The 23,938-nt window shown below is 49.9% G+C and overlaps 3 protein-coding genes across 3 annotated transcripts; 1 reads left to right on the forward strand and 2 right to left on the reverse strand.

Annotated features, from left to right (window-relative positions):
- Nucleotides 1-265: 265 nt before the first annotated feature.
- On the reverse strand, nucleotides 266-2,351 carry LOC117073377 (fibril-forming collagen alpha chain-like). The gene is made up of 3 exons (XM_033194175.1): nucleotides 2,036-2,351; nucleotides 1,275-1,685; nucleotides 266-894 (listed from the first exon to the last, which is right to left on the reverse strand). The coding sequence occupies exons 1-3, from the start codon at nucleotides 2,349-2,351 to the stop codon at nucleotides 701-703; spliced, it is 921 nt and encodes a 306-aa protein (XP_033050066.1). The 3' UTR covers nucleotides 266-700.
- Nucleotides 2,352-19,832: 17,481 nt separating this feature from the next.
- LOC117072764 (gamma-aminobutyric acid receptor-associated protein-like 2) lies at nucleotides 19,833-20,785 on the forward strand. Its single transcript, XM_033193163.1, has one exon. It carries the CDS (start codon nucleotides 19,954-19,956, stop codon nucleotides 20,305-20,307), a length of 354 nt encoding a protein of 117 aa, XP_033049054.1. The 5' UTR covers nucleotides 19,833-19,953; the 3' UTR covers nucleotides 20,308-20,785.
- A 465-nt stretch (nucleotides 20,786-21,250) lies between these two features.
- CCT8L2 (chaperonin containing TCP1 subunit 8 like 2) lies at nucleotides 21,251-23,128 on the reverse strand. The gene is given in 2 exon segments (XM_033193164.1): nucleotides 21,251-21,912; nucleotides 21,915-23,128. Coding segments are annotated over 2 exon segments (1,671 nt in total). The 5' UTR covers nucleotides 23,044-23,128; the 3' UTR covers nucleotides 21,251-21,370.
- Between the last annotated feature and the right edge of the window lie 810 nt (nucleotides 23,129-23,938).

Raw genomic sequence — 23,938 nt, forward strand, 5'->3', positions numbered from 1 at the left:
CTGTCACCCAGGCTGGAGTGCAGTGGCCGGATCTCAGGTCACTGCAAGCTCCGCCTCCCGGGTTCACGCCATTCTCCCGCCTCAGCCTCCGGAGTAGCTGGGACTACAGGCGCCCGCCACCTCGCCCGGCTAGTTTTTTGTATTTTTTGTAGAGACGGGGTTTCACCGTGTTAGCCAGGATGGTCTCGATCTCCTGACCTCGTGATCCACCCGTCTCGGCCTCCCAAAGTGCTGGGATTACAGGCTTGAGCCACCGCGCCCGGCCTAAAACAAAATTATTTTACTGATATACTTGTAAAGCAATTAAAATATTATACGCATTGCTTTGCATATAAACGTTCAAGAAGTATTTGCTGACCAAAGAAATGTCTGAAAGTGAAATATTTTAATCTGTTCCGAAATGCCATAATATTGCAAAGAAGCATTTCAAAACATTATGTCAAATGTTCACATTTAGCATTCAAATTTAGCGTTTTCCCACATTTTACCCTTCAATTCATACAATTTGCAAAAAGAGTAGATGAGTTGGTCATTGTTACTTAAAACAATGCGTCACCTTGTTCGGGAGAGAAATTAACATAACGGTCAAGGAGTGAAAATTAAACAACATGACATTTGCTGTCCATTCGATGTTAAAGTTCTAAGCAAATTAGCATGGAGAAAAGGGGATGGGTAGAAATAATAACAGAGCATTGCTTGATTAGTCCGCCTCCACATCCACGCCGTAAGCGCTGGACAGATCCGGCTTTACTGAGTCCACCGTGCAGGGAAATGGACGCGCGGGCCAAGCGGAATCCCAGGGGCGCGATCGCACCGGCTGGCGTTCCAGCAAACCCTGCATCCCGAGCCCTGGATTCACGCTGCCTTCTGAGTCTTTGACGTCTTTTCCTTTACCTGGAAACAGATCGCGGCGGCCCGTACCGGAGAGGGAAAAAGTGCAGGACGACCCGCCAGGAAGACCCGAGCGCGCGGCGCCTTTCCCGCGGTTCCACGGGCACAAAGCGGCAGCCCCAGCTGCGAGCGTGCCTCCCTCTGAGCGCGGCCGGGCTCCCGCGGGGAACAGGTGACCACGGCGCGCGTGGGTGCGGCGCCAGGTTCCTCCCGACTCCCCCCTACGACTCTTCCCGACTCCCCCCTACGACTCTTCCCGACTCTCCCCTGCGGCTCCTCCCGACCCCTCCCAGCGGCTCACCCCGCGGCCGGGGATCCCTCCGCCCGCCGCTGGCCCTTCCGCGCCAAGTAGTGCGCCCCCGCCCCCCTCAGCTTCTGCCAACCCGGGCCCGCGGGGACGGGTCCACGGTCGCGCGCGAGAAGGAGCGGCGCGGAGACGGTCGGGGGTGCGGGGAGTCCAGAGGTTTTCCCCGCGAGGCGGCGCGGGGCTCCCAGTGTCCAGGGAGAGAGCGCGGCTGGGTCCGCAGGACCACGGCTCCACCCGCCGCGAGCGGACCGGGGGTGTACGGCCCAGGCACAGCCGCCCGGGAAGCCGCACGAGCCGGCGGCGGAGGCAGGTGTCCCGAGGCCCGCCCCACCCCCACCGCCGCGGGCAGGAAGAGGAAGGAACCGCGGCCGGGCCTCGCGGGCGGGGGTGCCCGGCCCGGGGAGCGCGTGACCTAGTTCGTCCCAAAGTGGATTTGACAGGTTGTCAGCTCCACTCCCCGCCCCCACCGCCTTCCGGGTCTCCCTCCCTTCGCCGGGCGGCCCACGGCCTCGCGGTCCCCGACTCTGCCTCCCATTGGCTCTCTAGCTGCCTGGCGCCCCGCCCCCTCGGTATCACCCTTCCATTGGCTTGGGGCCCCCCCTCCCCCCAACCTGCCCTCCCACTGGCTTCATGCCGCCTGGCACCCAGCCTCAGCCGAGAGGACCCGGCCCGACCTCCCATTGGCCTCGCGCCGCCTAATGCCCCGCCCTCGCCCCGGCCCACCCTCCCATTGGCCTCATGTCGCCTAGTGCCCCGCCCTCGCCCCGGCCCGCCCTCTCATTGGCCTCGCGCCGCCTGGCGCCCCGCCCCCTCCGCAGCCCTCTCTCCCCGCCCAACCCGGCTGCGGGTTCCTGCGGGCGTTCCTCTGTCTCGGCTTCTTTCCTTCCCGCCCAAGTGTTGCTCCTGTTCCTTTCCTTTTCTCCATGTTTCTCCTTTTTCTATCTCCTCCCGTTTCGGCAGCCCGAGCGGTCTTGCCCGGCTGCACCCCGCGGCCTGAACTGGGCCCCTGGTACCGGCTGCCTGAGTTCCAGTACCTGCCCTGGGGCCCCCTGCAACCTTCCTCCTGCTCCCGGAACCTGACCCCTGTGTGCTTCACATCTCGGTTTTCTTCCCTGAAATAAGCACAGCGAATCCCTTCTCCAGGTTTTCTCATGTGTTCAGTCTGCAAGGCTTTTCTCCCTTTCTCCACCCTGCGCCTCGGTTTCTCCCCCGCTTCCCCGCCCTCTCTAAACTCAGCCAAGTGGAACAGATCTCCCAGCAAAACAAGGCAGAGGGCGAGGATAAAAATGATAAATGTCAATATCAACATTTTTATTGCTTTAGGTTTTTAAAACACAAAATTAGCAGGAACGCCCAGATCAACCCAGACCTAGGATCAAGATGGAGTTTCTTAAAGTACCAAGTGAGACTGTAGTGACAAAGTCGATTATCCCAGCAATATTATCAGCTTTGCCTGGGGAATCTACTTTTACTTTGTTTTTATTTGTTTGTTTGTTTTGAGATGGAGTCTCGCTCTGCCGCCCAAGCTGGAGTGAAATGGCGCGATCTCGGCTCACTGCAACCTCCGTCTCCCCGGTTCAAGCAATTCTCCTGACTCAGCCTCCCAAATAGCTGGGAGTACAGGCGCCCACCACCACGCCCAGCTAATTTTTGCATTTGTAGTAGAGACGGGGTTTCTCCATGTTGGTCAGGCTGGTCTCGAACTCCTGACGTCAGGTGATCCGCCCGCCTCGGCCTCCCAAAGTGCTAGGATTACAGGCGTGAGCCACTGCACCTGGCCTACTTCCAGTTTGTTTATGCAGTATTCTAACGATTTAAAATTTGTATTTTTTTTTTTTTTAATTTTCCGAACTCGTTTTGTAAATGGCTGCTCTTGAATGTAAGGATACATTGACTGACTGATGAGGCTGAGGTTTGGAGCCAATCCCCGCACAAGGCATTTGGCATCAAACACGAGAAACCCTTGGCTATTCAAATGAGGAAGTGGGAGACCTCAAACGTGGACCCAGCTCAGACTCCAGAGGTCCACCAGGACGACCCATCATGGCTCATTAATATATCCGGAAGAATGGCAGAACTGCTCTTTCCAGCTGCCTTCCTGCCTATCGTGGGGGTCCTAACCAAGCTCCCCACCATGGAATTCAAGGCCTACCTTATAGGATCCCTGGCTTACAGGAGCAGTTTCAATGCAGCAGGCACACTGACCACATTTCTGCCAAGACCTTTTTGCCAGAGGGCCTTTGTACTTGAACTACTTTAGACTTCTCACCTGGCTTCGCTCATCTGTCACCTTGGGGAGGCATTTCTCTTTCTTTGTTTCTTTCTCTTTCTTTTTTTGAAACAGAGTCTTGCCCTGTTGCCCAGGCTGGAGTGCAACGGCACGATTTTGGCTCACTGCAACCTCCGCCTTCCAGGTTCAAGTGATTCTCCTGCCTCAGCCTCCTGAGTCGCTGGGATTACAGGCATGTGCCACCACCCCCGGCTAATTTTTGTATTTTCAGTAGAGACAGGGTTTCACCATGTTGGCTAGACTGGTCTCTAACTCCTGACCTCGGGTGATCCATTCACCTCAGCTTACAGGCGTGAATCACCGGGCCCAGCCTCTCCTCTCCTCTCTTCCCTGCTCCCCTCCCCTCTCCTCCCCTCTCCTCTCCCTTTTCTTCTTTCTCTTTCTTTCTTCCTTTCTTCCTTCATTTCTTTGTTTCTTCCTCCTTTCCTTTTCCTTTTCCGTTTTTTGAGATGGAGTCTCTCTCTGTTGCCCATGCTTGGCTCACTGCAACCTCTGCCTCCCAGGTTCGAGTAATTATCCTGCCTCAGCCTACCTAGTATCTGGGATTACAGGTGCCCGCCACCACACCCAGCTAATTTTTGTATTTTTAGTAGAGACAGCGTTTCACCATGTTGGCCAGGCTGGTCTCAAACTCCGGACCTCAAGTGATCTGCCCTACTCGGCCTCCCAAAGTGCTGGGATTACAGGCATGAGCCACCGCGCCTGGCTTCTTTTTCTTTTCTTTTCTTTTTTTTTTTTTTTTGAGGAGGAGTCTCGCTCTGTCGCCCGGACTGGAGTGCAGTGGCCGGATCTCAGCTCACTGCAAGCTCCGCCTCCCGGGTCTACGCCATTCTCCTGCCTCAGCCTCCCTAGTAGCTGGGACCACAGGCGCCCGCCACCTCGCCCTGCTAGTTTTTGTATTTTTAGTAGAGACGGGGTTTCACCGTGCTAGCCAGGATGGTCTCGATCTCCTGACCTCGTGATCCGCCCATCTCGGCCTCCCAAAGTGCTGGGATTACAGGCTTGAGCCACCGCGCCCGGCCTTCTTTTTCTTTTTTCTTTTCTTTTCTTTTTTTTTTGAGACAGGGTCTCACTCTGTTGCCAAGGCTGGGGTGCAGTGGTGCAATCTCAGCTCACTGCAGCCTTGACCTCCTGGGCTCAGGTGATCCTCCCACCTCAGCCTCCCAAGTAGTGGGGACTACAGGTATGCACTACCACACCTGGCTAATTTTTTAATTTTAATTTAATTTAATTTAATTTAATTATTTCGAGACAGAGTCTTGCTCTTTCACCCAGGCTGGGGTGCAGTGGCATGATCTTGGCTCACTGCAACCTCCGCCTCCCGGGTTCAAGCGATTCTCCTGCTTCCGCCTCCCAAGTAGCTGGGATTACAAATGCCCTCCACAGTGCCAAGCTAATTTTTGTATTTTTAGTAGAAATGGGGTTTCATCGTGTTGGCCAGGCTGGTCTTGAACTCCTGAGCTCAGGTGATCTACCCGCTTTGGCCTCCCAAAGTGCTGGGATTACAGGCATGAGCCATGGCACACAGCCAATTTTTTTTCTTTTTTTTCTTTTTTTTTTTTTTGTAGAGTCTAGGTTTTGCATGGTGAAACCCCAGGCTGGTCTCAAACTCCTGGGCTCAAGTGATCCGCCCACCTTGACCTCCCAAAGTGCTAGGATTACAGGCTTGAGCCACCTCGCCTGGCCTGGGGGAGGCATTTCTGACATTGTACGTACCTAAAGTACCTTTCCCCGCTCCCTATCATATCACCCTGTTTTCCTCAGAGCTCTTGGCACAGTCTGAAATCATTGTTTACTTACTTATTATGGTCTGTTCCCCTTCATCTCCCTTCCACCACTAAGATGTGAGCTGCTGGACACAGGGGCCTCTTCGGTGTTTTTTCAGAACTGTATTTTCAGGGCACAAGGTGGGTGCTCAACAAATCCTTGAACAAATGAACAGGTACATTTGCTGTGACTGAATGGACTAACCAAACTGTCCTTCCCTTTGGATTCTGCCAAAATTGTATAGACATACCTATAAGTAAGAGAGTTGGGAAAATAGCTATTTTGTTTTTAAACATTTTGTGTTTCTTTGATTCACGTACTTTATTTCCTGCAATTTTTGAAAACAAGCAACTTTAATTTGTAACAAAAGGATTAAATAAATATCCCCCCCACTCTTTTTTTTTTTTGAATCCTGCTATTTTTTGACAAGGAGAGTGGGAAGGCCATTGCCCCAAGGCCACTGTGTTGTCCACTTTTTTTCCAGCTGTTCACAGAATGTAGTCACTGGCCTTGCCCTCACCCTGGCCCCAGGTGGGCAGATACTTGGCAGGCAGCCCCTTTCTCTAGAGCAGTCTCAGAGGCTCTCTGCTTGGCAGAGGTTTAGAGTGGGGGAAGGGAAGAAGTCCTGGTTCAGTGTGACCATCCCTGCGGCTCAGCTGCAGCCCCTGCGGTGGTTAAGTGTCATCCCCTCAGGGCAAAAAAGCAGACTAGAAGAAGGCCTGTCTTACCCTCCTCCTTCCTCCCCCTCAAACATATTTCTGGGTTCTGTTCATCAGCTAGATCACAGTCTGATCTTTATCCGGAACCTTTGCACACAGGGCCCTTTCTACATGCTGAGGGCAAAAGAACCCTAGGTCAGCTGCTGGAGACTTGTAATTTAGTCCTAACTGGCTCCCAATAGGTAATGTATGCTGGGCAAGGTCTAATATCCTCTCTGGGTCTCAGTGACATCATCTGTCTTTGCCTATGTTGTTTGTTCAGAGTTTTAAAGATAAGTATAGACGTCTCAGATTTTAGCTACTAAAAACTGTCGGTTCCAAATAAGATCCTGAGGCTTCCCCTCAGGGCCACAGAGAGGCTGCCAGTAGCAGTAGAAGCCAGTGCTTCCTAATGTATGTTCAGTAAGAGAGGGTCTACTTCTGTTCCGGCGTTCCAGACCAGAGCCCCCAAGTCATCCAATGACTGGCCGGAAGAATGGGAAGTGTCGATCGGAGTACAGCCTTGGAGCAGGGGTGGTGTCACCCTCTCCATCACGTGTGTATGTAACTGAAATGTAAACACGTGTACACAGTGGGATGGAGGACAATGCTGAGTAGGTATTCAACAATGCCCTAGACTGGCGTGGTGGCTCACGCCTCTAATCCCAGCACTTTGGGAGGCTGAGGTGGGCAGATCACCTGAGGTCAGGAGTTGAGACCAGCCTGACCAACGTGGTGAAACCCTGTTTCCACTAAAAATACAAAATTAGCCAGGCGTGGTGGACGCCTGTAATCCCAGCTATTTGGGAGGCTGAGGCGGGAGAATCGCTTGAACCTGGGAGGCGGAGGTTGCAGTGAGCCGAGATTGCGCCACTGCACTCCAGCCTGGGCAACAAGAGTGAAACTTCATCTCAAAAAAATAAAATAAAATAACAATGCCTTGTAAGTAACTGGCACAGTGCAGGACTCATCGCATAGCTGATGTTAGCCACTGCTATTGGCAGCAAAGATAACACGGTGTGGGAGAATCAGCCTGGCACTAAGTCATTCTCTCAGGTCCCTAATCTGCCACTGCTAGCTTAGTGATTTCAGACAAATTATGGAAATTATACAATTTTAGAAGTGGAAGAGTTCTTAAAGGTCACAGGGCTCAGTCCTTCGTTAGACAGACTTGGAAACTGGCACCCAGAGACATCAGTCTGAGTCTCAGTTTCTTCCTTTGTGAAGTGAGGCTAATGATACTGGTCATTTCTACCCTTGGTGTTATGATGAGGATCAAATGAGGTACTGTTTATGTACAAGGCTTGGAAATGCTATTTTTTTCTTTTTTCTTTTTTTTTGAGATGGAGTCTTACTCTTGCTGCCCAGGCTGGAGTATAGTGGTGCGATCTCAGCTCACTGCAATCTCCACCTCCCGGGTTCAAGCGATTCCCCTGCCCCAACCTCCCAAGTAACTGGGATTACAGGTGTCCACCACGCCTGGCTAATTTTTATATTTATAGTAGAGATGGGGTTTCACCATGTTGGCCAGGCTGGTCTTGAACTCCTGACCTCAGATGATCCACCCGCCTCGGCATCCCAAAGTACTGGGATTACAGGCGTAAGCCACCATGCCCGCCTGGAAATGCTATTCTTATGGGAAGCATTTTATTTGTGTTATTATTAATGTAGTAATTATGCCTCATTAAGGGGAGAAATGGAGAGTGCCTTCAAAGGATAAATAAGCTTACTTGGTTCAAAATGAATAATGGCACTTGAGAAAGAGTGTGTGGTGTGTGTGTGTTCATGTTCTTGTTAAGATGGGGAAGGTGTAGTTGAGACATGGCCCTTCGTGTACCATTGAGGAGTGGCATAGGGAATTGTTCTTAGGATAAGAGACATTGGTGTGGTAGTTGGCTATAAATTGAAGTTGTCTCTCCTTGACTGACATTTGAGGAGAGTTGCTGACTTGGTAGGGCAAATCAAGTACTAGGAAGAGGCAACCTGTTAAAGAGAAATCTCATTAGGCCATTCTTTGCCTTGCTATAAAGAAACACCTGAGACTGGGTAATTTATAAAGAAAAGAGGTTTAGGCCGGGCACAGTGGCTAACACCTGTAATCCCCAGCACTTTGGGAAGCTGAGGTGGGAAGATCACCTGAGGTCAGAAGTTTGAGACCAGCCTGGCCAAATAGTGAAACCCTGTCTCTACTAAAAATACAAAAATTAGCTGGGCGTGGTGCTGCACGCATCCGGTTCCAGCTACTCGGGAGGCTGAAGCAGGAGAATTGCTTGAACCTGGGAGGCAGAGGTTGCAGTGAGCCATGCCAATGCAATCCACTTTAACCTGGGAGGCGGAGGCTGCAATGAGCTGAGTTTGTGCCACGTTACTCCAGCCTGGGTGACAGAGTCAGACTCCATCTTTAAAAAAAGAAAAGAGATTTAATTGACTTAGAGTTCTGCAGGCTGTACAGGAAACATGACACGAGCATCTGCCTGGCTTCTGGGGAGGCCTCAGGGAGCTTTTACTCATGGGGAAGGAGAAGCTGTAGCAGGGGTGGAGGAGGTGCCACACACTTTACAACAACCTGATCTTGTGAGAACTCACTGGTTATCCAAGCCATGAAGGATCCACCCCTAGACCCAAACACCTCCCACCAGCCCCACCTCCAACCCTAGGGGTTACATTTCAACAGGAGATTTGGCCAAACTATATCTGTCATCTTTTTTTATATTTTTAATTTTAACTTTTTTTTTCCCCCCCCTAAGACGAGGTCTCAGTCCATCGCCCAGGCTGGAGCACAGTGGTGCTATCTTGGATCACTGCAGCCTCCACCTCCTGGGCCCAAGCAATCCTCCCACCTCAGCCTCCTGAGTAGCTGGGACCACAGGCATGCAGGACCATACCTGGCTAAATCAGTCATTTTATGTTAATATTTTACCACCCTGTGTTGATTCAGGTCCTTTGACAAATAGATGCCAAGAAGATTGTCATACAAGAGATTTATGGGAGAAACACTGATAAGGGGAAAAAAGTGGAGAAAGTTGGAGGAATTAGGAAATTATTTATTTATTTATTTTATTTATTTATTTATTTATTTATTTATTTTTTTGAGACGGAGTCTCGCTCTGTCACCCAGACTGGAGTGCAGTGGCCGGATCTCAGCTCACTGCAAGCTCCGCCTCCCGGGTTTACGCCATTCTCCCGCCTCAGCCTCCGGAGTAGCTGGGACTACAGGCGCCCGCCACCTCGCCCGGCTAGTTTTTTGTATTTTTTAGTAGAGACGGGGTTTCACCGTGTTCGCCAGGATGGTCTCGATCTCTTGACCTCGTGATCCGCCCGTCTCGGCCTCCCAAAGTGCTGGGATTACAGGCTTGAGCCACCGCGCCCGGCCTATTTATTTTTTTTTTTTGAGACGGAGTCTCGCTCTGTCACCCAGGCTGGAGTGCTGTGGCCGGATCTCAGCTCACTGCAAGCTCCGCCTCCCGGGTTCATGCCATTCTCCTGCCTCAGCCTCCCGGGTAGCTGGGACTACAGGTGCCGCCACCTCGCCCGCTAGGTTTTTGTAGTTTTTTTTTTTTTTTTTTTTTTTTGAGACGGAGTCTTGCTCTGTCGCCGGGGGCTGGAGTGCAGTGGCCGGATCTCAGCTCACTGCAAGCTCCGCCTCCCGGGTTCACGCCATTCTCCTGCCTCAGCCTCCCCAGTAGCTGGGAGTACAGACGCCCGCCACCTCGCCCGGCTAGTTTTTTGTATTTTTTAGTAGAGACGGGGTTTCACCGTATTAGCCAGGATGGTCTCGATCTCCTGACCTCGTGATCCGCCCGTCTCGGCCTCCCAAAGTGCTGGGATTACAGGCTTGAGCCACCGCGCCCGGCCGGTTTTTGTAGTTTTTAGTAGAGACGGGGTTTCACCATGTTAGCCAGGATGGTCTCGATCTCCTGACCTCGTGATCCGCCCGTCTTGGCCTCCCAAAATGCTGGGATTACAGGCTTGAGCCACCGCACCCGGCCTATTTATTTTTATTTATTTATTTATTTTTGAGACAGAGTCTTGCTCTGTCACCCAGGTTGGAGTGCAGTGGTGAGATCTCAGCTCACTGCAACCTCTGCCTCCTGGCTTCAAGCGATTCTCCTGTCTCAGTCTCCTGAGTAGCTGGGATTACAGGTGTGTGCCGCCATGCCTGGCTAACTTTTGTATTTTTGGTAGAGATGGGGTTTCACCATGTTGGCCAGGCTGATCTCAAACTCCTGATCTCAGGTGATCCGCCCTCCTTAGCCTCCCAGAGTGCTGGGATTACAGGTGTGAGCCACCTCGAGTGGCCAGACTGAGGAAATTTGACCCCCCAGAAAGAAAAGAAACAGAGTAAATAGGAGGGCCCCAGACTGCAGTGCAGCTCTCAGATGGTTTTGGCCAGGCTGACCCAAGTCCCCATTAGAATCTGGCAGGAAGTGACCTTATTATCCTGTAGTCGCTGGCTAGGTACAGCCCTCAGGAAGCATGGTCTTATTGTAAATGTGGTGGTGGTAGATTCAGAGGACAGCAGTTGAGGTTCTCAGTCAATGACACCTGCAGCAGGAGATCTGAGTGGGGTCTTTTCACAATTGTCGTCATCCCACCAGTTTCAAAATAGCTCCATTCATTCACTGAGGGGCTGACCATCCAGGATGTGTCTGTGGTGGTGGCACACAGAAGCATGCGACCCTTGTCTGCTCCAGCCATCTTCCATGTAATTTTTCCTATTTAAAAACGGCGAGTTTGTCTGATCAAGACTCCTTGCCTGCTGACCAAGTTGAATTCTGGTTGCTGGGTAATTCTTTACATGGGTTGGCACTTAATAAATGTTCGAATTGTTCGAACAATAAACCCAAGTGCACCCTTGGGTTTATTGACTTGAAATGTAAATAGTTACACTTACTTCCAGAACTCCACCGTTTCTATGCAGAATGAGAGGAGATTCTTAGCTTTCAACACCCTCAGAAGCTCATCATTTGGGTAAGTCTCCCCCCAAAAAAGTTTACGAGTATTCACTAGATAAAAGAAGAAAATTTGGCCGGGCGCGGTGGCTCAAGCCTGTAATCCCAGCACTTTGGGAGGCCGAGACGGGCGGATCACAAGGTCAGAAGATCGAGACCATCCTGGCGAACACGGTGAAACCCCGTCTCTATTAAAAAAATACAAAAAACTAGCCGGGCGAGGTGGCGGGCGCCTGTAGTCCCAGCTACTTGGGAGGCTGAGGCAGGAGAATGGCGTAAACCCGGGAGGTGGAGCTTGCAGTGAGCTGAGATCTGGCCACTGCACTCCAGCCTGGGCGACAGAGCGAGACTCCGTCTCAAAAAAAAAAAAAAAAAGGGCCGGCGCGGTGGCTCAAGCCTGTAATCCCAGCACTTTGGGAGGCCGAGACGGGCGGATCACGAGGTCAGGAGATCGAGACCATCCTGGCTAACACGGTGAACCCCGTCTCTATTAAAAATACAAAAAACTAGCCGGGCGAGGTGGCGGGCGCCTGTAGTCCCAGCTACTCCGGAGGCTGAGGCAGGAGAATGGCGTAAAACCCGGGAGGCGGAGCTTGCAGTGAGCTGAGATCCGGCCACTGCACTCCAGCCCGGCGAAAGAGCAAGACTCCGTCTCAAAAAAAAAAAAAAAAAAAAGAAGAAAATTTTATTAAAAGCTGAAGTGCTCAGTAGAGATAAAAAAATGAAAAAGAGAAATTTAATTTAAGAACATCCAGGGCTGGGCGTGGTGGCTCACACCTTTAATCTCAGCAATTCAGGAGGCCAAGGCGGGCGGATTACTTGAGGTCAGCAGTTTGAGACCAGCCTGCCCAACACGGTGAAAAAATACAAAAATTGGCTGGGCGTAGTGGCACCCGCTTGTAGTCCCAGCTACTTGGGAGGCTGAGGCAGGAGAATCACTTGAACCTGAGAGGTGGAGGTTGCAGTGAGCCGAGATGGTGCCATTGCACTCCAGCCTGGGTGACAGAGTGAAACTCTTGTCTCAAAAAAAAAAAAAGAGCATTAGACTTTATAGACTGTATTTTTGTTGTATGATGCTGAACATCTAAATTAAGACTTTACATTTCAGGCCAGGCATGGTGGCTCACGCCTGTAATCCCAGCACTTTGGGAGACTGAGGTGAGTGGATCACCTGAGGTTGGGAGTTTGAGACCAGCCTGACCAACATGGAGAAACCCCATCTCTATTTAAAAAAAAAAAAAAAATTAGTTGAGCGTGGTGGCACATGCTTGTAATCCCAACTCCTCGGGAGGCTAAGGCAGGAGAATTGCTTGAACCCTGGAGGCAGAGGTTGTGGTGAGCCGATATCATGCCATTGCACTCCAGCCTGGGCAATAAGAGCGAAACTCTGTCTCAAAAAAAAAAAAAAAAAAAAAGACTTTTAACATATGGGTATATTTTGAAATGTTTTCTATTTAGTTTTAGGAATTAAGGCAAATATAGATTCTTCTCGTAGAAAATATCACAAGTAGTTTTGGAAACTATTTTCACCTGAAACAGTATTTTAATCTTGGTTCATGGATTGTTATGCCTCTTGTAAATAAAACTACAATAGCCTGGTGCGTGGCTTATGCCTGTAATCCTAGCAGGTCAGATGGATCATCTGAGGTCAGGAGTTTGAGACGAGCCTCGCCAACATGATGAAACCCCGTCTCTACAAATAATTTTAAAAAAAAAATTAGCTGGGTATGGTGGCACGCACCTGTAGTAATCCCAGCTACTTGGTAGGCTGAGGCAGGAGAATCGCTTGAACCCGGGAGGTCAAGGCTGCAGGGAGCCGAGATCGTGCCACTCTACTCCAGCCTAGGTGACAGAGGAAGACTCTGTCTCAAAAAAACAAAACAAAACAAAACAACAACAACAAAAACCTACAGTAGTTTTGAAATAGAAGGAGGTTTGCAATCAAAATGACTGACTAGGAATGAGATATGAAACATAATATTTTGCATCTGCATAGGGAAATCTGAGATTGACTGATAGATCTTGTTCTCTTCTATAGGGGAAATACTAGTCCAGAACTTGGGGTGCCTGCCAAAGAGGGGAGTAGCCACAGTAGGGGGGGGGACTCGAATGCTAGGGTTCTGGAGCCTGTGGACACAGGAGGCAGAGGACATGTGTTAAGATGTTTTAAGAAATGAATGTTGATCTGGATATGAAAATATTTTTCAGCCAGGTGCAGTGGCTCACGTCTGTAATCCCAGCATTTTGGGAGGCTGAGGTGGGCGGATCACGAGGTCAGGAGATCGAGAACATGGTGAAACCCCGTCTCTACTAAAAATACAAAACGTTAGCCGGGCGTGATGGTGGAGGCCTGTAATCCCAGTTACTTGGGAAGCTGAGGCAGGAGAATGGCATGAACCCAGGAGACAGAGCTTGCAGTGAGCCAAGATCGCCCCACTGCACTCCAGCCTGGGTGACAGAGGGAGACTCCGTCTCAAAAAAAAAAGAAAGAAAGAAAATATTTTTCACTATAGAGAGGCATATGTCCCCTGAACTTGCCAGGATCCACCTTTCCTTGCTGATGCATTCTGTGAGTTAGAAGAAAACTTCCAAAGAGCCATTTTTTCCACCCTGTCTACTGTATAAAATTGCTTCTCAAGTATGTGCTGCATTGCAAAAGATTACCATTGTTTCGCTAACCAGCATCTGGTCTCTCTTATGTAGCGCTGCAATTACTAGTGTCAGACCCTGTTGGTAATACCCAGAGAACAGTGTCTGAAGTCCTTATTCAATATTCACATTTGGTCAGGTGTGGTGGCTCACACCTGTAATCCCAGTATTTTGGGAGGCAGAGGCAGGCAGATCACTTGAGGTCAGGAGTTCAAGACCAGCCTGGCCAACATGGTGAAACCCCGTCTCTACTAAAAATACAAAAATTAGTCGGGCGTGGTGGTGGGTGCCTGTAATCTCAGCTACTCAGGAGGCTGAGACAGGAGAATCATTTGAACCCGGGAAGTGGAGGTTGCAGTGAGCCAAGATTGTGCCACTGCACTCCAGCCTGGGGGAAAGAGCGACTCTGTCTCAAAAAAAAAAAAAAAGAAAGAAAGAAAGAAAGAAAGAAAAGAAAAGAAAAAGAAAATTCACATTTGTAGAGAGTTTAAACTCTTTTTTGATATGGAGTCTCACTCTGTTGCCCAGGCTGGAGTACAGCGGCAGGGTCTTGGCTCTCTGCAACCTCTGCCTCCCAGGCTCAAGCGATTCTCCTGCTTTAGCCTCCCAAGTAGCTGGGATTACAGGCGCCCACCAAAATGCCTGTACAATTTTTGTATTTTTATTAGACGCAGGGTTTCACCATGTTGTCCAGGCTGGTCTCAAACTCCTGACCTCAGGTGATCCACCTGCCTCGGCCTCCCAAAGTGCTGGGATTAAGGTGTGAGCCACTGCGCTTGGCTGAGAGTTTAAATTCTTAAGTCCTACACTCCAATGTGTGGGAAGTATTCGTACTATGCTTTTATAACTAAATCATCTCAGTATTTCTATTTCTAGCCCCCTTTCTGCCTGATGGTAAAATACTTAATCTAGTCAATTCCAGGTAAACTTCGGCCTTTTACAATTTTTCCTGATCAGGCCAAACCTCAACCAAGTCCATTCTTGATCTCCTCCTTCACCTCCTTTTCTCATTCACCCCACAATTAGCTTCCAGTCCACAGGCTGATGCAGCATCTTGGTGTCCTGTGGTCTGAGGTCATGTTCTGTCTTTCTCAAGCCTCGGCTAAAGTTGACAATCCTACCTCTTCTCATAACCTTGAAGTGCCCTGAGGTTCAGGGGCTATGTGTGCAAATATCTAACACCCATTGCTGCTTCATGGGAGGCCCTGGCTGCTCTCTGAGGCTGCTTAGCAGCGCAGAATAGCCCATCAACTACCTGGGGCCCATCTCCGCCGGAGGCCTCAGCCATTCCCGCTCCACAGCTCTGCTGTCCTGTTGGCACAGGGAACTCCTCGGGGCCCCAGGGTTCCAGATTGAAAGCAGAGAATCTCCTCAAGACGCCCAAGCTTTGCTGGGGATTCTGTTGTCCTGTGCCCATCTCACTCCTTGGAACCCACTGGGAGGTGAGTGGAATCCCTCTCTGAGATTCTACCACCACCATCTCCCTCATTCTTACCCTAACCTTCTTCCTCTTCCTCCCTAGTTAGGAAAGAGGATCTTTTTTTTTTTTTTTTGAGACTGAGTCTCGCTCTATCGCCCAGGCTGGAGTGCAGTGGCCGGATCTCAGCTCACTGCAAGCTCCGCCTCCTGGGTTCACGCCATTCTCCTGCCTCAGCCTCCGGAGTAGCTGGGACTACAGGCGCCCGCCACCTCGCCCGGCTAGATTTTTGTATTTTTTTAGTAGAGACGGGGTTTCACCGTGTTAGCCAGGATGGTCTCGATCTCCTGACCTCGTGATCCGCCCGTCTCGGCCTCCCAAAGTGCTGGGATTACAGGCTTGAGCCACCGCGCCCGGCCGGAAAGAGGATCTTTAGCCTGCGGCGGGGAGTGGGGGTGGGAATGCTTGATGTTTCAGGGGAAAGGTGACTCAGCTACTTTTGGAATGTCTGTCATACCTGTCTACTGGTGTTTTGGCATTTTGGTGCAACAGGGACAGCTTTCCCTTTCGGCAGTGGCACCCTTTCAACTCAGTACAAGGGGAAATTTGCAGCAAATCACGTGGGAAGCCAGCCCATCAGTTGTAACACTGAAGTGTCGCCTCCCTCACATCCATGCTGCAGCATCATGAATAGTTGGTCGCTATTCCAGCAGGGCTGGAGCAGAAATGGGAGTGGTTTGGGGATGCAGACGTGTGCGGTGAGTGTCCAGCAAACACAGCACAAGCAAGACTTTTTCAAACTCGTTTTGCTTATTTACAGATAAAACAGTTGGGACCTCAAGCCTTGATATTCTCCTTCCCTCCCATTCAGATGCCCTGTTTTGGAGTTTTCTGGGTTTGCTCCTCTTTTGAATCTTAGCTTTCTCTATCTCTTGGCCTCTGCACTACATGACCCTCAGGTTTGTAGGCCTAGAAGGCAGAGCTCCTGTCATGAAGCCCTCTCGGAGCCCAGAAAAGACTGTTGAGGCCAGGTGCGGTGGCTCAGGCCTGTAATCCCAGCACTTTGGGAGGCTGAAGTGGGTGGATTGCATGAAGCCAGTAGTTTGAGACCAGCCTGGCCAACATGTTGAAAGCCCGTCTCTACTAAAAATAGAAAAATTAGCCGGGTGTGGTGGCCGGTGCCTGTAATTCCAGCTTCTTGGGGGCTGAGGCAGGAGAATCACTTAAACTCAGGAGGCTGAGGTTGCAGTGAGCCGGGATCACACCACTACACTCCATCCAGTCTGGGTGACAGAGCAAGACTCCATCTCAAAAATAAAAAATAAAAAAAAAGACTCTGGAGAAATAATAAACATGAGAAGAGGCTGGTCCATGTAGACAAAGGACTGGCAAACTGTGACAACTCTTTTCCGTTGTTTTATTTTCAGTCTTCTCTTCACAGTTCTTTTCACAGTTTGGAATTGATCACTTTTTCTCTTCATCAGAACTCCAGTGTTTTCGTAGACTGAAGTCTTTTTTGTTTTGTTTTGTTTTCTTGAGAAAGGGTCTCACTCTGTCACCCAGGCTGGAGTGCAGTGGCACAATCACTGCTCACTGCACCCTCGACTTCCTGGGCTGAAGAAATCCTTCCACATCAGCCCCCCAAGTAGCTGGGACTGCGGGTGTGCACCACCATGCCCAGTTAAGTTTTATTTTAATTTATTATTATTATTCTTATTATTATTTTGAGATAGAGTCTTGCTCTGTAGCCCAGACTGGAGTACAGTGGCACCATCTCAGCTCACTGCAACCTCCGCCTCCTGGGTTCAAGAGATTCTCTTGCCTCGGCCTTCTGAATAAGTGGGACTATAGGTGCATGCCACCACACCTGGGTAATTTATTTTTCTGTAGAAAAGGAGTATCAGTGTGCTGTCCAGGCTGGTCTCAAACTCCTAACCTCAAGCGATCTGCTTGCCTTGACTTTCCAAACTATTGGGATTAGAGGTGTGAGCCACCACGACTGGCCTACATATAGCCCAAATGTATGAGCAGTTCCCAAGGCTCAGTCCCAGCCTCCACTGTCCAAGTCAGCCTCTCATCTCCTTCATTTCCCAGGACTCAGTTCTCATTTTCCTCCCCTGTTTTCTCCTGATTGTGGCTTTTGTTCTCTGCTTGCTGGATCAATATGGAGCACAGTAAAGCAGTGTCACAAAGCTGGAAGGGGTCTGGGAAGAGTCCATCAGCTACAAGTTCTTGTAGAAAATGTACTCCAGGAATGGCCAGGCGCGGTGGCTGATGCCTGTAATCCCAGCACTTTGGGAGACCAAGGCGGGCGGATCACCTGAGGTCGGGAGTTTGAGACCAGCCTGACCAACATGGAGAAACATGTCTCTACTAAAAATACAAAATTAGCCGGGTGTGGTGGCAGGTGCCTGTAATCCCAGCTACTAGGGAGGCTGAGGCAGGAGAATCGCTTGAACCTGGGAGGTGGAGGTTGCGGTGAGCCGAGATCATGCCATGGCACTACAGCTGAACAACAAGAGCAAAACTCCATCTCAAAAAAAAAAAAAAAAAAAAAGAAAAAGAAAAAGATAAAAGAAAATATACTCCAGGAATTGTCATTTCTGAAATTCAGCTGCTTCTGGAATTGAAGCAAGCAGCTCACCTTGGAAGAGAAATTTGTAGCCAACCCCAAAGCCAAAGCCTTTGAGGACTGAGACCTAGTATGCTAGGAGACCCTGATCCTGTAACCTCAGAAGAAGAATCTGGATCTGGCCAAATTGAGGTCAAATTCTGGTTAACTTCTCCATAGTCAGTAGGAGAAAAAAAACAACTTGATGATTGAGTCATATGTTTTGAAACTAAAGAGGACACTTATGCTGGGGTCAGTGGCTCATGCCTGTAATCCCAGCACTTTGGGAGGTTGATGTGGGCGAATCATTTGAGGTCAGGGGTTCAAGACCAGCCTGGCCAACATGGTGAAACCCTGTCTCTACAAAAAATTCAAAACAATTGGCTGGGCACGGTGGCTCATGCCTGTAATCCCAGCACTTTGGGAGGCTGAGGCGGGTGGATCACGAGGTCAGGAGTTCGAGACTAGCCTGGCCGATATGGCGAGATCCTGTCTCTACCAAAAATACAAAAATTATCCGGGCATGGTGGTGCATGCCTGTAGTCTCAGCTACTCAGGAGGCTGAGATGGAAGAATCACTTGAACCTGGGCGGTGGAGGTTGCAGTGAGTCGAGATCATGCCATTGCACTCCAGCCTGGGTGACAGAGTGAGATGCCATCTCAAAAAAAAAAAAATTCAAAAAAATTAGTCTGGCTTAGTGGCGGGCACCTGTAATCCCAGCTACTGGGAGGCTGAGCAGGAGAATCGCTTGAACCCGGGAGGCGGAGGTTGCAGTGAGCCGAGATCCTGCCACTGCACTCCAGCCTGGGCGACTGAATGAGACTTCGTCTCAGAAAAAAAAAGAAAGAAAAAGAAAAAAAAGGACACTCAAAGATGACATTAAAGAGGATACTTAGATTCTAGACAAAATTGAGATACAGCAAATTGGGGTGGGACACACCTGTAATCCCAGCATTTGGGGAGGCTGAGGCAGGTGGATCATCTGAGGTCCAGAGTTTGAGACCAGCCTGGCCAACAAGGTGAAACCCTGTCTCTACTAAAAATATGAAAATTAGCCATGTATGGTGGTGGACACCTGTAGTCCCAGCTACTCAGGAGGCTGAGTCAGGAGAATCATTTGAGCCCAGGAGGCAGAGGTTGCAGTGAGCTGAGACTGCACTGCTGCACTGGTGCCTGGGCCACACCAGTCACTGTGCCTAGGTGACAGAGCAAGACTCTGTCTCAAAATAAATAAATAAATAAAATTTTGTTTTGCTGTGTTGCAGCTAATATGCATGCTATAAGACAATGGTTTCTTGAGTCTCATTCTCTCTGCGTATGCCTAAAACTTTTTTATTTTTATGATTCTAAGAGATTGCACCTTCTCATTTCCTAGATTCTGTCCCATAGGTGCTGATCTTTTCCTAGAGTAATTTGGATGGTTAAAAAAGTGGAAAAGGCTTTGGGTATTAGGTGCTGAACCCACTCAGCTCTGCTCAAACCCCTTCTTTAATGTCCAAGGTTGTCCAATCCTAGCCCTTCCCCCTACCCTCAGCTTTCTCCTCACCTACACAACAACCTTAGCATAGTCCTAAGGTATGTGTTCTTATCTTCTGTTATCTATGCCAAGGATGTTTGCTGGCTTTTGTTTTGTTTTGTTGAGACAGGGTCTTGCTCTGTTGCTTAGGCTGGAGTGCAGTGGCACAATCACAGCTCACTGCAACCTCCATCTCCTGGGCTTAAGTGATCCTTCCACCTCAGCCTCCTGAGTAGCTGGGACTACAGGTATGCATCACCATGCCTGGCTAATTTTTTTAATTTTTATTTTTGTAGAGACAGGGTCTCATTAGGTTGTCCAGGCTGGTCTTGAACTCCTGGACTCAAGCGATCTTCCTGTCTCAACCTCCCAAAGTGCAGGAATTATAGGCATGAGCCACTGTGCCAGGCAAGGATTTTTTTTTTTAAGTTAAATTTCTGCCTGCCACCACAGCAGCTCCTTTTCCTGCCTCCTCTCTCTCTCTCTCTCTCTCTCTCTCTCTCTCTCTCTCTCTCTCTCTCTCTCTCTCTGCTTTAAGATGATAGTCCCTTCTTTTTTTTCAGATAACCACAACAGGAATGATTGGCCACTCTTGTAAGCTGCAACTGATGTTTTCAGGCTCCCAAAGTGACTTCCAGACATAAGTCCATATATATCAGAATATCATGCAGGGAATGCTCAGATAGGAAGAGACTGCTGCACTGTGTTTTGCATATCCAAAGCTCAGTTTAAAAATCTTAATAGAGCCGTGTAGTCGCCGCCGTCGCTGCCGCTGCTGCCGTCGTTGTTGTTGTGGTGGGTGAGCTGAGCTCCGCGGCTCCGAGAGCCGGTTCCGGCCCTTTCCCGCCGCCGCCATGAAGTGGATGTTCAAGGAGGACCACTCGCTGGAACACAGATGCGTGGAGTCCGCGAAGATTAGAGCGAAATATCCCGACAGGGTTCCGGTGATTGTGGAAAAGGTCTCAGGCTCTCAGATTGTTGACATTGACAAACGGAAGTACTTGGTTCCATCTGATGTCACTGTGGCTCAGTTCATGTGGATCATCAGGAAGAGGATCCAGCTTCCTTCTGAAAAGGCGATCTTCCTGTTTGTGGATAAGACAGTCCCACAGTCCAGCCTGACTATGGGACAGCTTTACGAGAAGGAAAAAGATGAAGATGGATTCTTGTATGTGGCCTACAGCGGAGAGAACACTTTTGGCTTCTGAGGGCCATTGCTGGGCTAGGTGCACCGTAACTGCTTGTGTATCTTGTAAATAGCCAGCCATTTTCAGTTATTATACCAGAACCTCTTCACATAGACCTATTAGTGCATTTGTAACTGGATTTATTTCTTAATATATTGGAAGGTTTTGTTTCCTTAGATTAGTAAATTATCATACAGAGTTTTATTTTGAGTTGTTCTTTCTGTGCACTGTCCTCATGGCTGTATTATCCAGGAAACTTGTCCTTCTGGAAATCATATTTAATGATATTTCTATATCAAAGTGAGGTAGGCGCGGTATTAAAGTGAAAGGGAAGGTGATGCATTTATTCTGGGTTATGCTTGAAGTGTTAGAAGGCTAAGTATTAAAATTATCCAAATTAAATCCTTAGCAGTCAGAACACTTGCTTCACTAGAATATGCCAACTGCCAATCATGTTGGACTGAGCTAATTTGTTCCTCTTTCTGAAACTATTAAGGTATATAATTAACAATAAAAATTATCTCATAAAAAAATCTTAATAGAATTGAATCCTGCTCTTATCATAGGAAAGGAACACAATCTGATAGAAACAGAAAATGAAAAGGTCAAGAACTGGCTGGGCACAGTGGCTCTTGCCTGTAATCCCAGCACTTTGGGAGGCCGAGGTGGGAGGATCATGAGGTCAGGAGTTCGAGACCAGTCTGGTCAATATAGTGAAACCCTGTCTCTACTGAATATACAAAAAGTAGCTGGGCGTGGTGGTGCGCACCTGTAGTCCCACCTATTCGGGAGGCTGAGGCAGGAGAATCACTTGAACCTGGGAGGCAGAGGTTGCAGTGAACCAAGATCGCGCCACTGCACACCAGACCAGCCTGGGCAACAGAGCAAGACTGCGTCTCTCCAAAAAAAAAAAGAAAAAAGTCGAGAACTGGAAAGGAACTAAGTGCATGAAAAGAACTTTTATGCTCCTTCATGTTTTTATTTAAAGAAGCTGAATCAAGTACCAAACACGGAATAAAGGCAAACATTCACTTTTGGGGTGATTGTTCCCTTCTTGGCAATCCCTGTTTTATTGAGGGTATCACTACTTATTCATTCCAAGGATTTTTTTGTTTTCCACAGGAGGTGGGCGTTTCTTTGTCTTCGTAGAGTCAGGATTCCAGATCTGCTGATGTGTGGGACTTTTCTTGGCCACTACGATTTTATCTACAGTCACGAGCTACAGCACCACCTCAGTCACTGCTCGAAATCCTTGGGCTTTGACTATTAGGGTGTCCCACACCCCTTCCTGGGCCACATTTATTATCCCTTCAGCTCCCACACCCATTAGGAGGTTCCCACCTTGGTGCACTCCACTCATTTCCGCCACCACGTCTGAGACAGCTAAGCCTGCATTCTCTGCCAAGGTTTTAGGGAGATACTTCAGGGCCCGGGCAAATGCAAGGAATGCAAGCCCACTGGGCCCTTCCAATCTGCTTCCTTTATCAGAGAGCATTTTTGCCAAAGCCATTTCTGTGGCCCCAGCTCCTGGAATCAGTCTGGGATCTTGACATAGCTGGAAATAGGCATCAATGCCGTGGTAGACGGCCTGCTCTGCACTCCGCAGCCCCTGGGTGGTGGCTCCCTGAGGACCACGGTGAGGTCAGGTGTGCCTGTACATTCCCATTCAAATACCACAGCCAAACCATCTCCCAGCTCCTGCCTGTAAACCCTCTGGCACCTGCCTGGCCTCTGGGGAGGGAGCAGACGAGGCAGCAGAGGTGTGTCCAGCACCTCACTCAGGTAAATGATCTCTGTCCGAGACCTAGCTTGGATCACCACGATGCCATACTTGTCTGCCAGCGTGAGGGTCTCCTCGTCGACCTCCCCCAACACCACTGCCACATTAATTCCCGCGGCTGCCAGCTGGCCTACTTGCTTTTCTAGTAATTGGTCACTTCCTTTACTAAATTGAGCTAGATCAGCAGGACTAGAAAGACGGGCCGTTGCTGGTGCATTTGGATGGGCAGGACCAAAGGGGCAAGCAAAGAGAGCCACCCTGGCACCCCTTAACACTGCGGCCATTTGCCCACAGAGCTTCCCAGACATGGCTAACCCCGGGAGGAGGCAGGAATCCTCCAGTGTCCCCCCGTGCAGTGCGCACACCCCAACACGCTCAGGCTTGAAGCTGCCGTCTAGCTCCTTGATAGCCCAGCAGGCATGGGCCACCAGCTTGCCCAAGTGGTCCGTGGAGGACAGGGTGTGGGTATTCATCACAGAATAGAGAGCCCAGGACGGATCTTCCAAAGGCCCCAGAGATTGGATAGCCAGGGAGGGCAGTGTGGCCAGGACCTCTGCCGTGGCTGTGGCGTAGGCCTCCCGGAGCTGTGGGCGAGGCAGGCCGGCCTTCAGCAGCTGCTCTGCCTGTTCCAGCAAGGCTTCTGTCAGCAGAACCACGAAGGCTGTGCCGTCCCCACTATTCTCTGCCTGGGTTTGGGCTGCTTCCCGGAGGAGCCATGCCGCTGGGTGCTCCAGCTCCAGGGCCCTGAGGATGGCCACAGCACACCCCGTGCACACTGTTTCTCCTTTCATGGTCACCAGGAACTTCTGCCGGCCATGGGGGCCATAGCAAGGCCGGATGACATTGGCCAGGGTCTGGACTGCAGCCAAGCTGCTCAGCAGGTGGGGCTCCTCCTCTTCCGGACTCCTCGGGCTCTCCCTTGGGTGCAGTGCCAGCCGCTGGGGCAGCTCCAGGGCTGAAGGGACTGTGCTGTCCATGGCCCGCAGAGAGAGGAGAGGCCACTGTGAGTTGCAGAGATGCTCTAGAAAGAGCAGCAGGGGCACCCTTGACACCGATCGTTGAAAGTACAGAAACCCTGTCTCTACAAAAAATACAAAAACTAGCTAGATGTGGTGGTGTGCGCCTGTAGTCCCAGGTACCTGGGAGGCTGAGCAGGAGCTACTGGGAGGCTGAGGCAGAATTGCTTGAACCTGGGAGGCAGAGGTTGCAGTAAGCTGGGATTACAGGCACCAGCCACCACGCCTGGTTAATTTTTTGTATTTTTAGTAGAGATGAGGGGTTTCACCATGTTGGCCATGGTTGGCCAGGCTGGTCACGAATTCCTGGCCCCAAGTGGTCTGCCCACCTCGGCCTTCAAAAGTGCTGGGATTACAGGTGTGAGCCACCACCGCGCCTGACTTTTTTTTTTTTTTTTTTGAGAAGGAACTGAGAGATGATGTCTGTGTTTTGTTTTGTTTTGGTGTTACTTTCACTTGCAGTACTATGTAATATTATCCTTGTTTTGCTATCTGTCTGCCTTTGCCTTTTTGGGTGCCTTATCAGTTTGTGCTTGTGTATCAGGTTTCTTAGGGTATCTGTTGGTCCTTCAGGGTGCAGGTGTGGGAGGCTGCACAGCGTGCATACCCGTGCCACCACTCATCTCCACCTCCCTGGCAGAGGCAGGGCAAGGTAAGGGCGGTGGGGGAAAAGATGCTGACAGCTCACAGGCAAATAGAAGTGAACCCAGAGGGATGAAAAGCGACCAGCTTCCCAGTGGTCAGGGAGGTAGAAGCCTAAATGGGGCCCTGAGGTTTAAATGCCAATCGCTTTCCCATCCTAAATTTCAATGCTTATAATTTAAGTCTCTTTTTTTCATTCTCTCTCCTTTCCTCA

Source organism: Trachypithecus francoisi, unplaced genomic scaffold (assembly GCF_009764315.1).
Source record: "Trachypithecus francoisi isolate TF-2019V2 unplaced genomic scaffold, Tfra_2.0 Lachesis_group4, whole genome shotgun sequence".
In the NCBI taxonomy this organism is placed as follows: Eukaryota; Metazoa; Chordata; class Mammalia; order Primates; family Cercopithecidae; genus Trachypithecus; species Trachypithecus francoisi.

Excerpts from the sequence above, each read along its gene's own strand:
- LOC117073377 (XM_033194175.1), bottom strand. The coding sequence starts at position 2,351 with ATGAGAAAACCTGGAGAAGGGATTCGCTGTGCTTATTTCAGGGAAGAA. Across the intron at positions 1,686-2,035 it reads CCGCAGGAACCCGCAGCCGG|GGAGGGAGACCCGGAAGGCG; the intron begins GTTGGGCGGGGA and ends CGCCCGGCGAAG. Across the intron at positions 895-1,274 it reads ACCCGTCCCCGCGGGCCCGG|GTAAAGGAAAAGACGTCAAA; the intron begins GTTGGCAGAAGC and ends ATCTGTTTCCAG.
- LOC117072764 (XM_033193163.1), top strand. The coding sequence starts at position 19,954 with ATGAAGTGGATGTTCAAGGAGGACCACTCGCTGGAACACAGATGCGTG.